This window comes from Ornithorhynchus anatinus, chromosome 3, assembly GCF_004115215.2.
Source record: "Ornithorhynchus anatinus isolate Pmale09 chromosome 3, mOrnAna1.pri.v4, whole genome shotgun sequence".
NCBI lineage: Eukaryota > Metazoa > Chordata > Mammalia > Monotremata > Ornithorhynchidae > Ornithorhynchus > Ornithorhynchus anatinus.
In genome coordinates, this window is record NC_041730.1 from 135936821 (window position 1) to 135955326 (window position 18506).

At 49.6% G+C, this 18506-nt stretch overlaps 1 protein-coding gene across 1 annotated transcript in view; it reads right to left on the reverse strand.

Moving 5' to 3' along the window:
* Nucleotides 1-2789: 2789 nt before the first annotated feature.
* The window catches only part of DPYSL4 (dihydropyrimidinase like 4), a 47867-nt gene continuing 32150 nt past the window's right edge, over nt 2790-18506 (reverse strand). Inside the window, exons 10-14 of the mRNA XM_029060777.1 lie at nt 17236-17377; nt 16227-16397; nt 11856-12035; nt 7048-7306; nt 2790-4607 (exon numbers count right to left, since the gene is read on the reverse strand). Coding sequence (XP_028916610.1) covers nt 4516-4607; nt 7048-7306; nt 11856-12035; nt 16227-16397; nt 17236-17377 — 844 coding nt within the window. The 3' untranslated portion in view covers nt 2790-4515. The remainder of the gene's footprint in view (nt 4608-7047; nt 7307-11855; nt 12036-16226; nt 16398-17235; nt 17378-18506) is intronic.

Here is an 18506-nt window from a genome sequence, read left to right on the forward strand (position 1 = left end):
AGTCACGCAGCTGACAAGCGGGATTAGAACCCACGACCTCTGACTCCCAAGCCCGGGCTCTTGCCACTGAGCCACGCTGTATTACTACCACCGTTGGTCTGACCCAGGCTTTTTCTGGATATGGGTTTGTAAAGCTTTTTGGAAATGAAGGATTGTCTCGTCTTTGCCGGCGAGTCGTCTCCGACCCATAGCGACACCACGGACCCATCTCTCCCAGAACGCCCCGCTCTCCATCTGCCATCCTTCCGGGAGCGGATCCCACAGAGCTTTCTCGGTTAAAAATCCAGAAGTGGTTTAGCATCGCCGCCTTGCGCGCGGTCAACTCGACTCTCTCCCGCGTCGCCGTTGCCCGGCACGGGGGAGTTTTGGCTCGTAGCCGACGGCCCGCCGCTCGCTAGCCACCGGCCGAGCTGGGAACGGAACGGGCGGGCCTCGGCTTCACTCTCCCTCCCGTAGCCGAGACTGGTAGAGGACTGGAAACTCTTCAGGTGTGACCCCGAGAGGTTGTGTTTAAATGGACCTATCGTACTCACCCACAGGGAGAGGCTTACTTCAGCAAAGGAAGGCATTCATCTTGAATTGTTCCATTTATAGGCCAGACGCAGTTCCTCCCAGCAGGTCACAGATAATCCCAAATCCCAACGGATGAGCCCCGCCGCCCCTGTCTTCTATTCATGCTGCTTGGATAATAAGTCAAAAGAGTTTGCCTGACTCTCTGAAAGAAGCAGCACTGGGAGCCCCACATGGGACTGGGACTGTGTCCAACCCGATTTACCACCCTAGCGCTTAGTACAGTGCCTGGAACATAGTAAGTACTTAACAAAGACCCCAATTAGTATTGTCGTTATTCTTCTAATTATTCAGCAGCACAGCCAAGAGGAAAGAGCTTAGGGCCGGGATTCAGGCGACCCGGGTTCTAATCCCCCCTCTACCGCCTACCATCTGGGCGACTCACTTCACTTTTTGGTGCCTCAATTTCCTCTTCTGTAAAATGAGGATTAAATATCTGTTCTCCCTCGCCCTTAGACTGTGAGCCCTGTGTAGGGTCAGGGACTGGGCCTAATGCGCTTGGCACGTAGAAAATACTGAAACAACACCACAGTTACGATTTAGAATAATAATAATAATAATAATAGCATTTGTTAAGCGCTTACTATGTTCCAGGCACTGTACTAAGCACTGAGGGTAAATACAAGCAAATCGCGTTGGACACAGTCCCTGTCCCATTTGGGGCTCACAGTTTCTATCCCCACGTTCCAGTTGAGGTAACTGAGGCCCAGAGAAGTAAAGTGACTTGCCCAGGGTCACACAGCAGACAAGTGGAGGAGCCCGGATTAGAATTCATGACCTTCTGACTCCCAGGCCCATGCCTTAGCCGCTACGCCATGCTGCTTCTCTATTTATCAGCTGGAGCCCAAACTGTCTTAACGGAATAGACAAAAGAGATTCACATTTTTGGATATTTTAGAAAGGAATCATCACTGCTATCATTTAGGCTCAGACTGATAAGTACCCAGGAATTAGAAAACAAACAAAAAATGCTTAAAACCACCTCTCCATTTCTTCCTCTGCTGGAGTCACCTCGGCTTTGAAGGACACAAGTCACAGGGGCTCTGTAGTGCGTCGTAATCGTAGAACGGTTAGAACTCCGCGCTGCGGCCGCAACAGACTCGTTTCGAATCTGAAAGCAGTCTTGAGAAGCAGCGTGGTCTAGTGGCTAGAGCACAGGCCTGGGAGTCAGAGGGACCTGGGTTCTAATTCCGGCCCGGGGACTTGTCTGTCACTTCACTTCTCTGGGCCTCGGTTACTTCATCTGTAAAACGGGGATGGTGACTATGAGTTCCACCTGGGACGTAGACTGGGTTCAATCTGATTACCGTGTATCTACCCCAGCAGTTAGAACAGTGCCCGGCACATAGTAAGCGCTTAACAAATACCTTAAAACACACACACATACACAAATAGGGTCAGAAGATGGCCCAAGGGGCAAACTGAACTAGGTCAGGAAGGTTTGGGTGAGATGCAAAAGAAACATGCATAAAATGCGCCACAATAGTCTCCGTTTTTATTTGTTTTAGCTGACAGAGAAATGCTGATAAGAAAACACCAAGAGAAAAGCAGTATAGGAGTCTCGACAAAATCAACACGCGTAAGGAATTTCGAAGGCTGATATGCTCTCCTTGCGGGAGATTTATCTACGCTTTGACTGTCTCGTTACCTCTAACAGATCTAATTCTTAAAACATGCATTCCTACATCCTGAATAAACAGCAGAAAGAGGGATATGAGGTTATTTTGAACTCCTAAGACCCTTGGGAAAATACCTAACAGCAGACTAGAATTCCTTTGGCCAAAATACACTTTGTCCACTTATCTGCATACCTCAGGCCAAAAATTACACACAAAAATGTCATCTGGGTGTGAAACGTTACCGTCATCTTAGCATTTGTGGCAAGTTAAAGAAGAGACTGAGTTGAACTCCACCACTTGCCTGCGGTGGGACCTTGAGCAAGTCACTCGACTCCTCCGTGCCTCAGTTTCCTCATCTGTAAAATGGGGATTCGATTCCCGTTCTTCCTCCCCGTGAGACTGCGAGCCCCATGGGACTGGGTCTGACCTGATGATCTTGTATCTACCTCAGCGTTTAGTACAGTGCTTGGCACCTAACAGATCCCACAGTTATTATCAGCAAGTACCATGGGCTAGGTAGACAAAATCGTTACGATCTTTACTGTCTCTAGCAACGTGCACTTCAAAGTCCTCTGGGGCCCGCTCAGTTTTCTTCTTGTCTTTCCAATTTCTCCGAGCACTTCATATTTAGGAGAAGGATCTTTTTTCCACAATGACTTCCAATCCTTAGCCGGGAGCGTTCCCGTCACTCACCCACGGGACTTCGTGGAAGATGACATCTATTTGGTTCTTTGATCCGTGCATACATTTTGCCTGGGCACCCGGAGGGTGATTTAAACTTTTCTTTCTTCCTCCTTAATGAATCAACCGATGGGACTGATCGAGTCTTTCCTGTCTAAGGAGCACGTACCGAGCGCTTGGGAAAATACAACGTAATAGATTTCACAGGTCATCAAAGATCAATGGTACTCATTGGGCGCTTACTGTGTGCAGGGTACTGTACTAAGCGCTTGGGAGAGTACAATACAACAGAGTCAGTGGGCATGTTGCCCGCCCGCTGTGAAAAGATCCGTTCCTGTTTCCGATAACACAATTTCCAGGCCTCATTGTCCAACTACAACCTAACTGAGTCCGGTTCAATGCCTCAATTAGCAGCACTAACTTCTATTTCTAAGCATCGACACCTGGCACACAGTGCATTAGCTAGGGGAGAACAACAGTATTTCAAAAAGCCATGCACAAGACAATACAAGGGGGGAGGTCAAAGAGGGACAGACGGAAAAGGGACAAAGAAATAGAAGGGTTTTTTTTTTAACTTTTCTTCGTGTCCGACATGAACCAAACCAAAATAACCTCTTGTACCTTTCTTGAGTCACGCACATACTTTTATGGACCGATATAAAACCGCCTTTGCCTCCAAAGGGTGAAAATAAACCTGCTCAAACGGGCTTTGTAAAAAAATCTCGTCTCATCAATTTCAAAGTTTCCCCGGGAATACACGAAAGCTTAGGCTTGAGTTTTGGAAAAGCATAGAAATAAATTTTCGTTTAAAAAACATCCTAACAAAAGCCTAATACCTAGCATTTTGATTTCCAGATCCCTGAAATACAAGTATTAAAAATTTAGATGCCGTCGGGCCTTTAGACCGCTACTAGGATGACATAAGGACACTCATTTCGGTGGGGAAAGGTCTGATCGCTCTTATAGGCGTGTGGTCACGACGGTAAAAATCGGCAGTGGCCGTGTGCTTCCGGGATGTGTTTGATGTCTCGTGTGGATCTGCAGAGAGAGAACGAGTGAGTGACGGTGGAGAACTGACCACCGTCAAGGCAACTGCGTTAAAAGATCTCGTGGGAGGATTTTACCAGCGAAAATCCCTTCATCTATAAATGGCAGTGATTATTATTCGAGGCGTCGATATTCGGCCGGGTCGAGGTTACAGGCAGCGAACCCAAAGAACCGCTGTCCTCACGCATTCTGTACTTACAACCAGTTTTCCAGACTCGCTAAAGGCCCCGAACCTCACGTGTGATGAGCGAGGTTGCCTCCGTACGGCCTGGAGTCGGGGTCTGGGGGCACTGGCGGGCTTTTGATTTCGAGCTGAGCTCGAGGGGTGCTTTCTGAAATTCCCACTCCGTCTAACTCCTTGCCGTGACGGTGTTCGAATACTCACACCCGCCCTCTTCGGGGAGGGATGCTCCCAGCCCGGTTTGGGCCGCTGCCGGGCAGAAACGGGGTGTCCTGGCTAAATTTAGGCAAGGAGGAGCGCTTTCTATCATAGCAATCCATAAATGACAACAAAGAAAAGTCAAATCCAGCAGCTCCGACAAACCAACGGGGCCCAGCACGCGCTTCCATTGGCCATGGACGGGAATTATGGGAATTACTAGGACAGAGATGTGATATTGGATCGTCCTCCTGGAGGAGCGATGATCTTTTGAGCGGTGCGCCGAGCGATGTGGTCGTCAGCCTGGGAGCCTGAGAGAAAGAACAGTTCCATCGAGCATGAGTCTCCCGAGAACAATAATAACAATAATAATGGTATTTGTTAAGGGCTTACTATGTGCCAAGCACTCTTCTAAGCACTGGGGTCAAGGTTATCAGGTAATCCCCATTTTACAGATGAGAGAACTGAGGCCCAGAGAAGTGAAGTGACTTGCCCAAAGTCACACAGCAGACAAGTGGCTTAGTATGGTGTTCTGCACATAGTAAGTGCTCAATAAATACTATTGAATGAATGAATGAATTAATCCATCCATCCATCAGTCAATCCATCAATACTATTGATTGAGAGCCTACTGTGTGCAAAGCACAGGACTAAGTGCTTGGGAGAGGACAATAGACCATCAGGCACATTCCCGGCCCACAAGGAGCTCACAGTCTAGAGCAGGAGACAGACAATACAAATAAATAAATACATAAATAAATTACAGATATATACGGATATACAGAAGCAGTGTGGCTTAGTGGAAAGAGCACGGGCTTGGGAGTCCTCCTCACTCTAGGCTTCAAGGCTGTCCATCGCCTCACCCCCTCCTACCTCTCCTCCCTTCTCTCTTTCTCCCGCCCACCCCGCACGCTCCGCTCCTCCGCCGCCCACCTCCTCGCCGTCCCTCGGTCTCGCCCATCCCGCCGTCGACCCCTGGGCCACGTCCTCCCGCGGTCCTGGAATGCCCTCCCCCCTCACCTCCGTCAATCTAATTCTCTTCCCCTCTTCAAATCCCTACTTAAAACTCACCTCCTCTGAGAGGCCTTCCCACACTGAGCTCCCCCCTTTTTCCCTCTGCTCCCTCTACCCCCCTTCACCTCTCCGCAGCTAAACCCTCTTCTCCCCCCTTTCCCTCTCCTCCTCCCCCTCTCCCGTCCCACCCCCTCAGCGCTGTACTAGTCCGCTCGACTGTATATATCTTCATCGCCCTATTTATGTTGTTTAATGAGATGTACATCGCCTCGATTCTATTTAGTCGCCATTGTTTTTATGAGATGTTCTTCCCCTCGACTCTATTTATCGCCATCGTTCTCGTCTGTCCGTCTCCCCCAATTAGACCGTAAGCCCGTCAAAGGGCAGGGACTGTCTCTATCTGTTACCGATTTGTCCATTCCAAGCGCTTAGTACAGTGCTCTGCACATAGTAAGCGCTCAATAAATACTACTGAATGAATGAGTCAGAGGATGTGGGTTCCTCTGAATTCCAGCTCCACCACTTGTCTGCTCTGTGACCTTGGGCAAGCCATTTCACTTCTCTGGGCCTCTGTTACCACATCTGTAAAATGTTGATTACGTCTATGAGCCCCCCCTTGGGACAACCTGATGACCTTGTATCTACCTCAGCACTTAGAACAGTGCTTGGCACATAGTAAGTGCTTAACATATATCATAATTATGATTACTATTATTACATCCATCAGCCAATCCATCAATACTATTTATTCATGCTACGGACGCCTGTTTACTTGATGTGTTCTGTTGTCTGTCTCTTCCCTTCTAGACTGTGAGCTCGTTGCTGGGTAGGGATTGTCCCTATTTGTGGCCAAATTGTACCGTCCAATTGCTTAGTACAGTGCCCTGCACACAGTAAGTGCTCAATAAATATGATTGAATGAATGATGTCTGTTTACCCGTACTGATATCCATCTCCCCGCTCTAGACTATGAGCTTGTGGTGGGCAGTGGTTGTCTCTCTTTGTTGTTGTATGGTATTTTCCCAAGCGATTAGTACAGTGCTCAGCACACAGTAAGCACTCAATAAATATGACTGAATGAATGACTGCGTGAAAGTACTTGAGTACTTTAGACTGTAAGCCTGTCAAAGGGCAGGGACTGTCTCTATCTGTTACCGATTTGTACATTCCAAGCGCTTAGTACAGTGCTCTGCACATGGTAAGCGCTCAATAAGTACTATTGAATGAATGAATGAGTACAAGTTAAAAAAAATTCCAAGTATATTTAATTACTGCTGCCTCACAGATGATGGCAATGTTATCAAGTTCCTTTAAGGAACTTTCCAGATGATTGTGCTGTTCACAAATGCTCGGTTTCCTGCTAAGAGTCGCCTGGTTCTAAGATGTCGTAAGTACTCTAGATGGTAATAATAATAATAATTATGGTACTTGTTAAGCTCTTACTATGTGCCAAGCACTGTTCTAAGCCCTGGAGCAGTGTTCTAAGCGCCTCTTGACTATTACTAAGGGGGACAGGGACCGTGCCCCACCCGATGGGCTTGGATCTCGCCCGGCGCTTTGTTCGGGGCCTAGCACAGGGCAAGCGCTGGACACATACCAACCGCCCGAACGAGCACCATTGATGGATTGGATGACTGATGGCGGTGGTGCGGGTGTAGGAGGTGACCCCGGCCCATCCCCGCCGGCCCCAGAGGTCTCCCGCCACTCCCCCTTGGCAGAGCCCTTGGCAAGACCCACCGGACAGGCTGAATCCCGACTGGTGCAGGTTGCGGACGGGCGCGAGGAAGCCCTTCCCGGGGCAGGAGGCCACCATCCGGGCCGAGGAGCCGCCCGCCCCTGCCGCCGACGCCGCCGACGCCGCCGACTTGGCCATCCCGGTGGCGGACCCGGCGGTGGTCCCGGCCCCGGGGGCCGCGGCCCAGGTCCCGGGGGCGGTCACCTCGTGGAGCGGCGGTCCGTCGTAGAGGCCCCGGGGCACCCCCTGCATCTCCGCCAGCTGCATCGTTCCCCGGGACGGGGTCCGGGTTGGGGGACACACCGGAACGGGGAGAGGCCAGGAGGGAGAGGGAGAGGAAGGAAGGAGGGTGAGAAGGATGGAGGGAAAGAGGGAGAGAAGGAGTGAGGAGGGAGGGAAGGCCGGGGAGGGAAGGAGTGAGGAAGGGAGGAAAAGAAGTCAGTCAGTCAAGCGCATTTACTGAGCACTTACTGGGGGCAGAGCACTGTGCTAAGAGCTTGGGAGAGGACAATACGACAATATGACAGTCACATTCCCTGCCCACAAAAGGGAAAGACGGAGGGAGGGAAGGAGGGAAGGTGGGAGGAGAGAGGGAGGACCACCCCGGCTCTGCTTGGCTCTTCAGCCTTCCCAAAGGCCAGAAGTGGCTTTTGCGGAATGCTTTGGGCTCTCTCCCCTCAGAACAAATATACATGCATATAGCATACAATGCAAATATAGACATATACAAGGACACACATGTTCACACCCACGTGTTCACACACACAACTAGGTCTATCCGCTGTACATAATAGTTGCCATTGTTTTTACGAGATGTTCTTCCCCTTGACGCTGTTTAGTGCCATTGTTCTCGTCTGTCCGTCTCCCCCGATTAGACCGTAAGCCCGTCAAACGGCAGGGACCGTCTCTATCTGTTGCCGACTTGTTCATCCCAAGCGCTTAGTACAGTGCTCTGCACATAGTAAGCGCTCAATAAATACTATTGAATAATATCTATACAAAAACACATATAAATCTCCCCATATAAACATTCCCACACACTCAAATGTCTATGAACTCACCCATGTACTTAGGCACATATCAACACCATCCCAATACACACAGGTACACACACGCACGTTCACCTAGAGAGACACTCAACTGTGAACAAATGTATACAAATAGCCCACCCACCTCCACATCCAACATAAACTCCTCACCATTGGCTTTGAAGCAGTCAATCCCCTTGCCCCCTCTTACCTCACCTGGCTATTCTCCTACACCCCAGCTCGCACACTCCACTCCTCTAATGCCAACCTTCTCACTGTGCCCCCATCTCGTCTATCTGGCCACCGACATCTCGCCCACATCCTGCCCCTGACCCGGAACGCCCTCCCTCTTTAAATCCGACAGATAATTGCTCTCCCCCAATTCAAAGCTTTATTGAAGGCCCGTCTCCTCCAAGATTTCCCTGACTGAGCCCTGCTCTCCTCTTCTCCCCGTCCCTTCTGCGTCACCCTGAAATTGCTCCTGTCATTCATCCTCCCTCCCAGCCCCACAGCCCGTATGCAATAGCTGTAAATTATTTATTTATTTATGTATATTGATGTCCATCTCCCGCTCTAGACCGTGAGCTCGTTGTGGGCAGGGAACGTGACTGTTTGCTGTTATAGTGTACTTTTCCAAGTGTTTAGTACAGTGCTTTGCACACAGTAAGCGCTCAATACATAGGATTGAATGAATGAATACACAGACGCCAAACAAATCAATGACTTTCTATGTAGAAGACTAATTAGAGTAGCGCCTGCCTTTCAGAGAACAATAATAATAATAATAATGTTGGTATTTGTTAAGCACTTACTATCTGCAGAGCACTGTTCTAAGCGCTGGGGGAGATACAGAGTAATCAAGTTGTCCCAAGCCAGGCTCGCCGTCTTCATCCCCATTTTACAGGTGAGGGAACTGAGGCCCAGAGAAATGAAGTGACTTGCCCACAGTCAAACGGCTGACAAGTGGCAGAGGGAATAATAATAATGTTGGTATTTGTTAAGCACTTACCGTGTGCAGAGCACTTTTCTAAGCGCTGGGGGTAGATACAGGGTAATCTGGAGAGGAAATGACTAATTCATTGTAATCTTCGGTCTCACAGATTAGCAAAATAATTAACCCCGAGGAACTGAAAGTCTAGAAGATGTCCTTTCTTGGGCCTCTGGGTTAAGAGCTCTCGCTGAGTAGCCGGGCTGTCCCTGAATTCCGTATGGAAAATCACAAACTTGGGGTTGAGGGTCAGACTCTTTGAAGGATAGAAATCAGGGTTCAGATCCAGCCGTGCCTATCGCAACCCAGATGGCTTCTGGGACCAATTAGGGAGGCCCAAAACTCACAGCTGGCTATTGGAGACTGATGATTAGACAAGGCCGAAGTCTTGTTTCTCTCAGCGGAGGAGCCAGTCCTGCTTTATTATGACTGGAAATGGGATAAGGCACCACTCAGGGTAATTCATCTGACTGCAATAACAGAGTTGGGTTGTGTTCAGGCCCCAGAATGACCCTTTCTCAAGCCAAAGACAGGGCCTCCGCCCCAAAGAACAACACCTCCCCTCCTGCCCGCCCGCTTAACACAGCCCTGGCATGGAGGAGATAAGGGCTCCGACCCTCTGCTACAGTTTCCTCGTTGTGCATTCTAACTCTAATCTTGGGACAGTTTGAGGAATGAGAGAGATTTTTGGAAATAATAAAAGCTACGGCCAGCACCGAAGAAGACTTGGCCTCCTCAACTGAGAACTTTTCTGCCGAAGATTTTTTCACTTTCTCGCTTAGAGAAAGCACGGCGTAGTGCAGAGATCATGGGCCTGGGAGTCAGAAGGTAGTGGGTTCCAATCCCGGCTCAGCCACTTGTCTTCTGTGTGACCTTGAAAGAGTCACTGCGCTTCTCTCTGCCTCTGTTTCCTCATCTGTAAATGGGGGCTTAAGACTGTGAGTCACGCTTGGGATAGGGACGGTGTCCAACCCGATTTGCTCGTATCCATCACAGTGCTTAGAACAGTGCCTGGTACACAGGAAGCACTTAACAAATACCGTCATCATGATTCTTTTGCTGAGGGAATGGGGTGAAGGGGAGGGGGTGACCTCAGACATGTTTCTCAAGGGGCTTCACTCCTTCCCTCAGAGAATGGCAGCCCAGAGTGGGACAGGGACTGCGTCCGAGCTGATGACGTTTGTCATGACATGCCGTCGAGTCGTCTCCGACCCACAGCGACGCCACCGACCCATCTCTCCCCGCTCTCCATCTGCCATCCTTCCGGTAGTGGATCTACAGAGTTTTCTCGGTAAAAATCCAGAAGTGGTTTACCATCGCCTCCTTCCGCGCAGTCAACTTGAGTCTCCGCCCTCGATTATGTCCCGTGAGCTGATGGTGCTCCTGACAATTATCGAGTCTCCCCGTGGGCGGGAACTTTTATTCAACCCCACCCTCCAGCCCCACAGCACTTATTTCCATATCTGTCATTTATTTCTATTAATGTCCGTCTCCCCCTCTGGACTGTAAACCCGTTGTAGGCGGGCACTTTTCCTGTTATATTCCTATATCTTACTCTCCTAACCATTTAGTACGGTGCTCAGCACAGAGTAAGCGCTCTAATAATGCTGGTATTTGTTAAGCGCTTACTCTGTGCCGAGCTCTGTTCTAAGCGCTGGGAGAGATACAAGGAAATTGGGTTGTCCCCCGTGGGGCTCACAGTTTTAATCCCCATTTTACAGATGAGGTAACTGGGGCCCAGAGAAGTGAAGTGACTTGCCCACAGTCACACAGCTGACAAGTGGCAGAGCCGGGATTCGAACCTATGACCTCTGACTTCCAAGCCCGGCCTCTTTCCACTCAGCCACGCTGGACGATTGACTGACTCAATAAATATGACTGACTGAGTGATTACCAGCTCTGTGTTACTGTCCTATCCTAAACGCTTAATACAGTGCTCTGCATCCAGGAAGGCCTCAATAAATGGCCTTGATTGATTGACTGCCAAACACTGTTCTAAGAGCAGGGTCAGATACAAGATAATCCATCAAGGGACAGGGACTGTGTCTGACCTGTTCAATCAATCAATCAATGGTATTTATTGAGCGCTTACCATAGAGAGGGCTGTACTAAGCGCTTGGGAGAGTCTAGTCCAACAGAGTGGGTAGACAGGTTCCCCACCCACAAGGAGCTCACATTCAGACCACTTTTAGTCCCTGTCCCCCATGGGGCTTAGTCAGTCACAGTCGTATTTACTGAGCGCTTACTGTCTGCAGAGTACTAAGCGCTTGGGAGAGTACAATATAACCATTTAACGGATGCTTTCTCTGCTCACAACAAGCTCCCGGCCTAGAGGGAACACAGACTATGTAGGAGGGAGACCAAGTCTTCTGAATCTCCATTTTCCAGATGAGGATACCGAGGCCCAGTGAAGTAAAGTCACTTGCCCGGGATAACCAGCAGGCAAATTGCAAAGCCAGGATTAGAAACCAGGTCCTCTAGCTCCCAGGCCTGCGCTCTTTCCGCTAGGCCACAGTGCTTCTCTGATTTGTCTTGTATCGGGCCTAATGTTTAGCACGTAGTGAGTGTTTGAATCATTCCTTTATTGTTTTATGCTGAAGTGTCCCTGCAGAGTGAAATTTCGGAGCCTTCCAATCTCCCTGTGTTTCCACTGATGATGGATCTGCAAATGCGCACACACACAAACACACACACACCCTTCATTACCCACGGTCTCCAATCCAACAGACGAAGCAGGTCTAGAAACCCGCGTCACGGGCTCGAATCCCCTCTTGGAGGACCTCGGGGTGCTTACCCTGTTCCTTGCCTTTATCCTTTTGTAAACAAAGTCCGGGAACGTCTTCCTGGGGATGAAGCGTCCGGAGCCGGGGGTGACGGAGAGATTCCCGTCCTCCAGAACCACTTTTCCCTGACTTATGACGGCGGTGGGGGCCCCCCGACACTCCAGCCCCTCGAAAATATTGTACTCCACGTTCTGGAAAAGAAGGGGCGGGATGACCAATCTCCTCAGTGTTCGACTCATCGATTCTTCCCGATCCCAGAGCCTGCTGGATCACCAGAACCTCCTCCGGTGCATTAAATACACTTAGAACAGTGCTTGGCACATAGGAAGCGCTTAAGACATACCAGCGTGTCTACTGATAAGACACACTGACTAATTAATGAATTAATTCATTCATTCAATAGTATTTATTGAGAGCTTACTGTGTGCAAAGCACTCTACTAAGCCCTTGGGACAGTACAATCCAACAGTAAAGAGACGCATTCTCTGCCCACGATGAGCTCACAATCTAGAGGGGGAGACAGACATTAATCTAAATGAATAAATAAATAATAGATTTATACATATATGCCGTGGGCTGAGAGAGAGGATTAATATAAATAAATAAATATATAAATAAATAAAGGATTTATACATATGTGCCGTGGGCTGAGAGGGAGGATGAATGAGGGGAGCGACTCACGGCGACGCAGAAGGGAGTGGGGGAAGAGAAGAGGGCTTAGTCAGGGAAGGCTTCTTGGAGGAGATGGGTCTTCAATAAGGCTTCGAAGCTGGGGGAGAGCAATTATCTGTCTGATATGAGGAAGGAGGGCGTTTCAGGCCAGAGGCAGGATGTGGGCGAGAGGTCGGCAGTGAGAAAGACCAGATGGAGGGACAGTGAGTAGGTTAGCGTTGTGTTAGCATTAGGTTAGCACTAATTCTAACTGTCACTCCACTGTGAGCACTTTCAGGGCAGAAATCATGTCTACTTCCTCCACTGCACTCTCCCAAGCCCAAAAACCCGGCACGCACACTTTACTACTCTAATGCCAACCTTCTCACTGTGCCTCCATTTCGCCTCACTCGCCCTCGCTCACGTCCTGCCTCCTGCTTGGAATGCCCTCGCTCCTCATGTCAGCTGTGTGACTGTGGGCAAGTCACTTCACTTCTCTGTGCCTCAGTTACCTCATCTGGAAAATGGGGATGAAGACTGTGAGCCTCACGTGGGACAACCTGTATCTACCCCAGCGTTTAGAACAGTGCTCTGCACATAGTAAGCACTAACAAATACCAACATTATTATTATTATTATCTGACAGACGATTACTCTCCCTCGGTTTTAAAACCTTACTGAAGGCCCATCTCCTCCAAGAGGCCTTCCCAGATTAAGCCCCAGTTTTCTTCATCTCCCCCTCCCTTCTGCGTCGCCCTGACTTGCTCCCTTTGTTCTTCCTCCCTCCCAGCCCCACAGCACTTATGTACAAATCTGTCATTTTATTTATTTTTATTGACGTCTGACTCCCCCCCCCCCGAGACTGTAAACTCACTGTGGGCAAGAAATGTGTCTGCTAACTCTGTTTTATTGTCTCACCCAAGCGCTTAGTACAGTGTTCTGCACATAATAAGTGCTCAGTAAATACAGTTGAATGAATGAATAATGATAATTATGGTGTTTGCTAAGCACTTACTACGTGCCAAACACTGTTCTAAGTGCTGGGATAGGTACGGAGTGATCAGATTAGACATAATCCCTGTCCCATGTGGGGCTCGTGGTCTTAATCCTCATTTTACAGGTGAGGTAACCGAGGCCTAGGGAAGTTAGCTGACTTGCAGACAAGGGGTGGAGCCGGGATTCGAACCCGCGCCCTCTGACTCCAAAGCCTGTGCTCTTGCCACTAGGCCATGCTACTTTTTACTCTTTTGTACTCTCCCAAGCACTCAGTACAGGGTTCTGCAGACAGGAAGCACTCAATAAATATCAATGATTGATCTGTCTACAATCCCCTTTCACCGTCCCTCTCTCTAATCAATCAGTAGCATTTATTGAGCGCTTACGGTGTGCAGAGCGTCTGGGAGAGTCCAATACGACAGAGACATGTTCCCTGCCCACAAACACCGTAGGGTCTAGAGGACTGCAGTGATTCAGTGCATTCCTCCAGGCTAAAATTCCCTCTCCATCCAAATCCTCCCAACCACAGCTCTCTCCACGTAAGCTTGGAACGGGCCGGGAACGGGCCTGCTAACTCTGTGTTGTATTGTCCTCTCCCAAGCTGGAGAAGCAGTGTGGCCTAGTGGCAAGAGCCCGGGTTTGGGAGTCAGAGGACGTGGGTTCTAATCCCGGTTCCGCCACCTGTCTGCTGGGTGACCTTGGGCAAGTCACTTCACTAGGCCTCAGTTGCCTCCTCTGTAAAATGGGGATGAAGACTGTGAGCCCCACAAAACCTGATTACCTCGTATCTCCCCCAGGGCTTGGAACAGTGCTTGGCACGTAGTAAGCGCTTAACAAATACCATCACCTACATCATCATCATCAAGCACTTAGGGCAGTGCTCTGCACATAGTAAGTGCCCAGTAAATACCACTGATTGCTTTTCAAAGCCCTCCTACAATCCCATCCGTTCCTGTCATGTCAGTCCATCAACTGCCCTTTAAACTTCTGGAGAATCAGCATGGCCTAGAGGGTAGAGCACAGGACTTGGAATCAGAAGGACCTGGATTCTAATCCCTGCTCCGCCAGTTAATAATAATAATAGTAATAATTTTGGTATTTAAGCGCTTACTATGTGCCAAGCACTGTTCTCAGCACTGGATAGATACAAGGTAATCAGGTTGTCCCACGTGGGGCTCACAGTCTTCATCTCCATTTTCCAAATGAGGTAACTGAGGCACAGAGAAGTTAAGTGACTTGCCCAAAGTCACCCAGCAGATAAGTGGCAGAGCTGGGATTAGAACCCGCGACCTCTGACTCCCAAGCCCGTGCTCTTTCCACTGAGCCACGCTGTTTCTCTGACTTGTCTGCTTTGTGACCACTTCACTTCTCTGGGCCTCGGTTACCTCATCTGGAAATTGGGGATTGAGACTCTTAGCCCCAAGAGGGTCATGGATTGTCTCCAACCTGATTACCTAGTATCTACTCCAGCGCTTAGTACAGTGCCTGGCACGGAGTAAGCGCTTAACAAACATCAGTTATTTCCACCAGCAATCTTGTCTTATCCTGTCTTCTGCTGTCGAGTCGTCTCCGACCAATAGCTACTCCGTGGACACATCTCTCCCAGACCGCCCCGCTCTCCTTTTGCAATCGTTCTGGTAGTGGATCCATAGAGTTTTCTTGGGAAAAATCTGGCAGCGGTTGACCATCGCCTCCTTCCGCACGGTCAACTCGAGTCTCCGCCCTCGACTCTCTCCCGCGCCGCCGCTGCCCAGCACGGGGGAGTTTTGCCCTGTAGCCGATGGCCCGCCGTTCGCTAGCCACCGGCCCAGGTAGGAATGGAATGGACAGGCCTCCGCTTCACTCTCCCTCCTGGAATACTGGAATACTGTAAAGTCTCCAGGTGCCATCCTGAGAGAGGTCATCTACACTCACTACTGTTTTATTCTCTACGCTCGCCGTTATTATTTATTATAATTAATCCTTTATTTTGTTTCAGTTGTTTTTCTTTTGTCCTTCCTCCCCTATTTCTTGTTAATCGTTTGTGTTTGTCTCCCCCCTTCTCTCAGTAGATGGTAATAATAATGTTGGTATCTGTTAAGCGCTTCCTATGTGCAGAGCACTGTTCTAAGCGCTGGGGGAGATACAGGGTCATCAGGTTGTCCCACGTGAGGCTCACAGTCTTAATCCCCATTTTACGATGAGGCAACTGAGGCCCAGCGAAGTGAAGTGACTTGCCCACAGTCACACAGCTGACAAGGGGCGGAGCCGGGAGTCGAACCCATGACCTCTGACTCCGAAGCCCAGGCTCCTTCCACTGAGCCAGACTCCTTGAGGTCGGGGAAGGGCAGTTTCCTTGGCTTTTGTCGTCCTTTCTGCATGTCTTAGCATCACCTTGTTGTATCCACACAATTGTAAGCTGTAAGAAGAACATCCCCTAATCCTTCAACGCCCCGTTACAAGGGTTATAAATAAAAATAGGAGCTAAGATCCCTGACCTTAGGGGACTTTCAGACTAATGGGGAAGACCTGGAATGGATAGCTGCAATCGGAACAAAAGGGAAAACATACTTATCGCGCCGTATTTTAGGAGAGCTTTAAAAGTGGACGGGGGTGATTTGAAGTTTGAGGGTGGGATCCCCAAAACAAAATTAAAGCGCAATTAACGCACCTCTCTCTTTCTCTCTCTCTCTCTCTAGAGGAGCCCAATCACGAAGAACAAAGCACCCGACGGAGATTTGAACGAGTGCTCTTACCAGATTGTGGCTTTTGGCGGTGATGATTTTTGTGGCTTTCGGGTTCCATATCACCAGATCGGCATCGGACCCCACCGCTATCCGGCCCTTCCTCGGGTAGAAATTGAAGATCTTGGCTGCATTCGTACTGGTCACGGCGACAAAGTCATTCTCGTCCATTTTCCCCGAGGCCTGGGAATCCACGATAGGAAGACGGGGAAAAAAAAAAAAGTCAATGGTCCTTTCTGTTGAAAATGAGGAGATTGGATTTCCTGATTCCTGTGGTGATTAGATGTCATTCAATCATTCATTCACCAGCACCTGCTCAAATAATCCCCCAACCAATAATGAATTATAAGAGGGTGCTTTGTTAGCTCCACTTGCTCCAAATTATTTAGACTCTCCACTAGCTCTTGTCCCACACAGCCGTCTCAACTGTAACATGGAGAAGCAGCGTGGTCCAGTGGCTAGAGCTCGGGCCTGGGAATCAGAAGGAGCCTGGGTTCTAATTCTGGCACACCTGTCTGCCGTGCGACCTTAGGCAAGTCACTTCTCTTCTCTGGCCCTCGGTTACCTCATCTGAAAAAAAATGGGGGTTAATACTTTAAGCTCTATGTCTTGATTAGCTTATGCCTACCCAGCGCTTCAGTAAGCACTTAATGAATACCATAAGAACACGGGATTCCATGAAGAGGTTTGGCTAAAATATGATGGAAAAATTAGGGAAGGTTCTTCCCTCAAAACCTGTCAAAGCTGTCCCTCTGATACCCGCTCCCCCACCCCCGCCATTTCCGTGGTCAGGGTGTGGCCAGACAATCACTCTGGGCCTCAGTTTCCTCACCTGTAAAATGGGAGTAAAGACTGGGAGCCTCAAGTGGGCCAGGAATTGTGTCCACCTCGATTAGCTTGTATCTACCCCAGTGCTTACAGGAGCGCCTGGCACATAGTAAGCGCTTAACAAATCCCACAGTCGTTATTATTCTTCTTAATTATCACCCCATGGGCGTGAGATCCTCCCACCCCTACATACCACACATTTATCCCATATTATCGCCATCCTCTCTTCGATCCCATTTGTCCCCTCCGGGATCAGGGTGAAGTTGTCCTTCCCGACGGCTTTCTGGGCTGTGGTGAACGTACAGTGGGCGCTTCCGGACACTTGGAGATCGCCGCTGGTGGAAATGGAAATGGCCGTCAGCTCGTTGCGGGCGGGGACTGTGGCTCTTTATTGATACACGGTACTCGCCCAAGTGCTCAGCATGGTGTTCTGCACACGGTAAGGGCTCGATGAATACGACTGACTGACGTGTCGGTGGCCACGGGGTAGCTGGGGAGGGAGCTGGGGAAGTATCGTCGACGCCCATTCTGCTTCCCCTTCCGTTCTCCCCATCCCTGAGGTCGGGTCTGGTTTGGGATGAGGTGGAAGGACTTCCTCTCGCCTCTCTCGAAGTCCAGGGACCGACAAACCCACTGACAGAGTAGACTCTGGGCGGGCCTGCTTCCTCCCACGTCTGTTCGGGATGGAACATAACTCTACGCCCAAGCCCAGGTGGACCCGCCTGGAATCTCCCCGCTGTGTGGCCTCGGGGAAGTTCCTTCAGCCCTCTGGGCCTCAGTTGCCTCATCCGAAAATCGGGATAACACCGCCTGCCTCTCCCTATCAGGGATGTTCATTCATTCATTCGATCATATTTACTGAGCGCTTACTGTGTGCAGAACACTTTACTAAGCGCTTGGAAAGTACAATTCGGCAACAGGTAGAGACAATCCCTTCCCAACAACGGGTTCACAGTCTAGAGGTGAGAGGAGCATCACGAAAGCATTTGGGGAAAAGAAAATTGTATTTCACGTGCACAGAGTGATGAGGAAATCATGTTGATGGCACCAACATCCTTCCTGTCTCACAAGCCTGAAACCTTGGCGTTATCCCTGACTCCTCTCTCTCATTCAACCCACAGAGTCAAGCCATCACTAAATCCTGTCAGTCCCACCTTCACAGCATCGCTAAAATCTGCCCCTTCCTCTCCATCCAAATTGCTACCACATTAATCCAAATACTTCTCCTTTCCCACCTTGATTATTGCCTCAGTCTCCTTGCTGACCTCCCTGCCTCCTGTCTCTCCCCACTCCAGTCCATACTCCACTCTCGCCCAGATCATTTTGTTTCAAAAACGTTCAGAACATGTTCCTCGCTTGTCAAGAAACTCCAGCGGTTGCCCATCCACCTCCGCGTCAAACAGAAACTCCTCACCTTGTCTTTAAAGTAGTCAATCCCCTCGCCCCCTCCTCCCTCACCTAGCT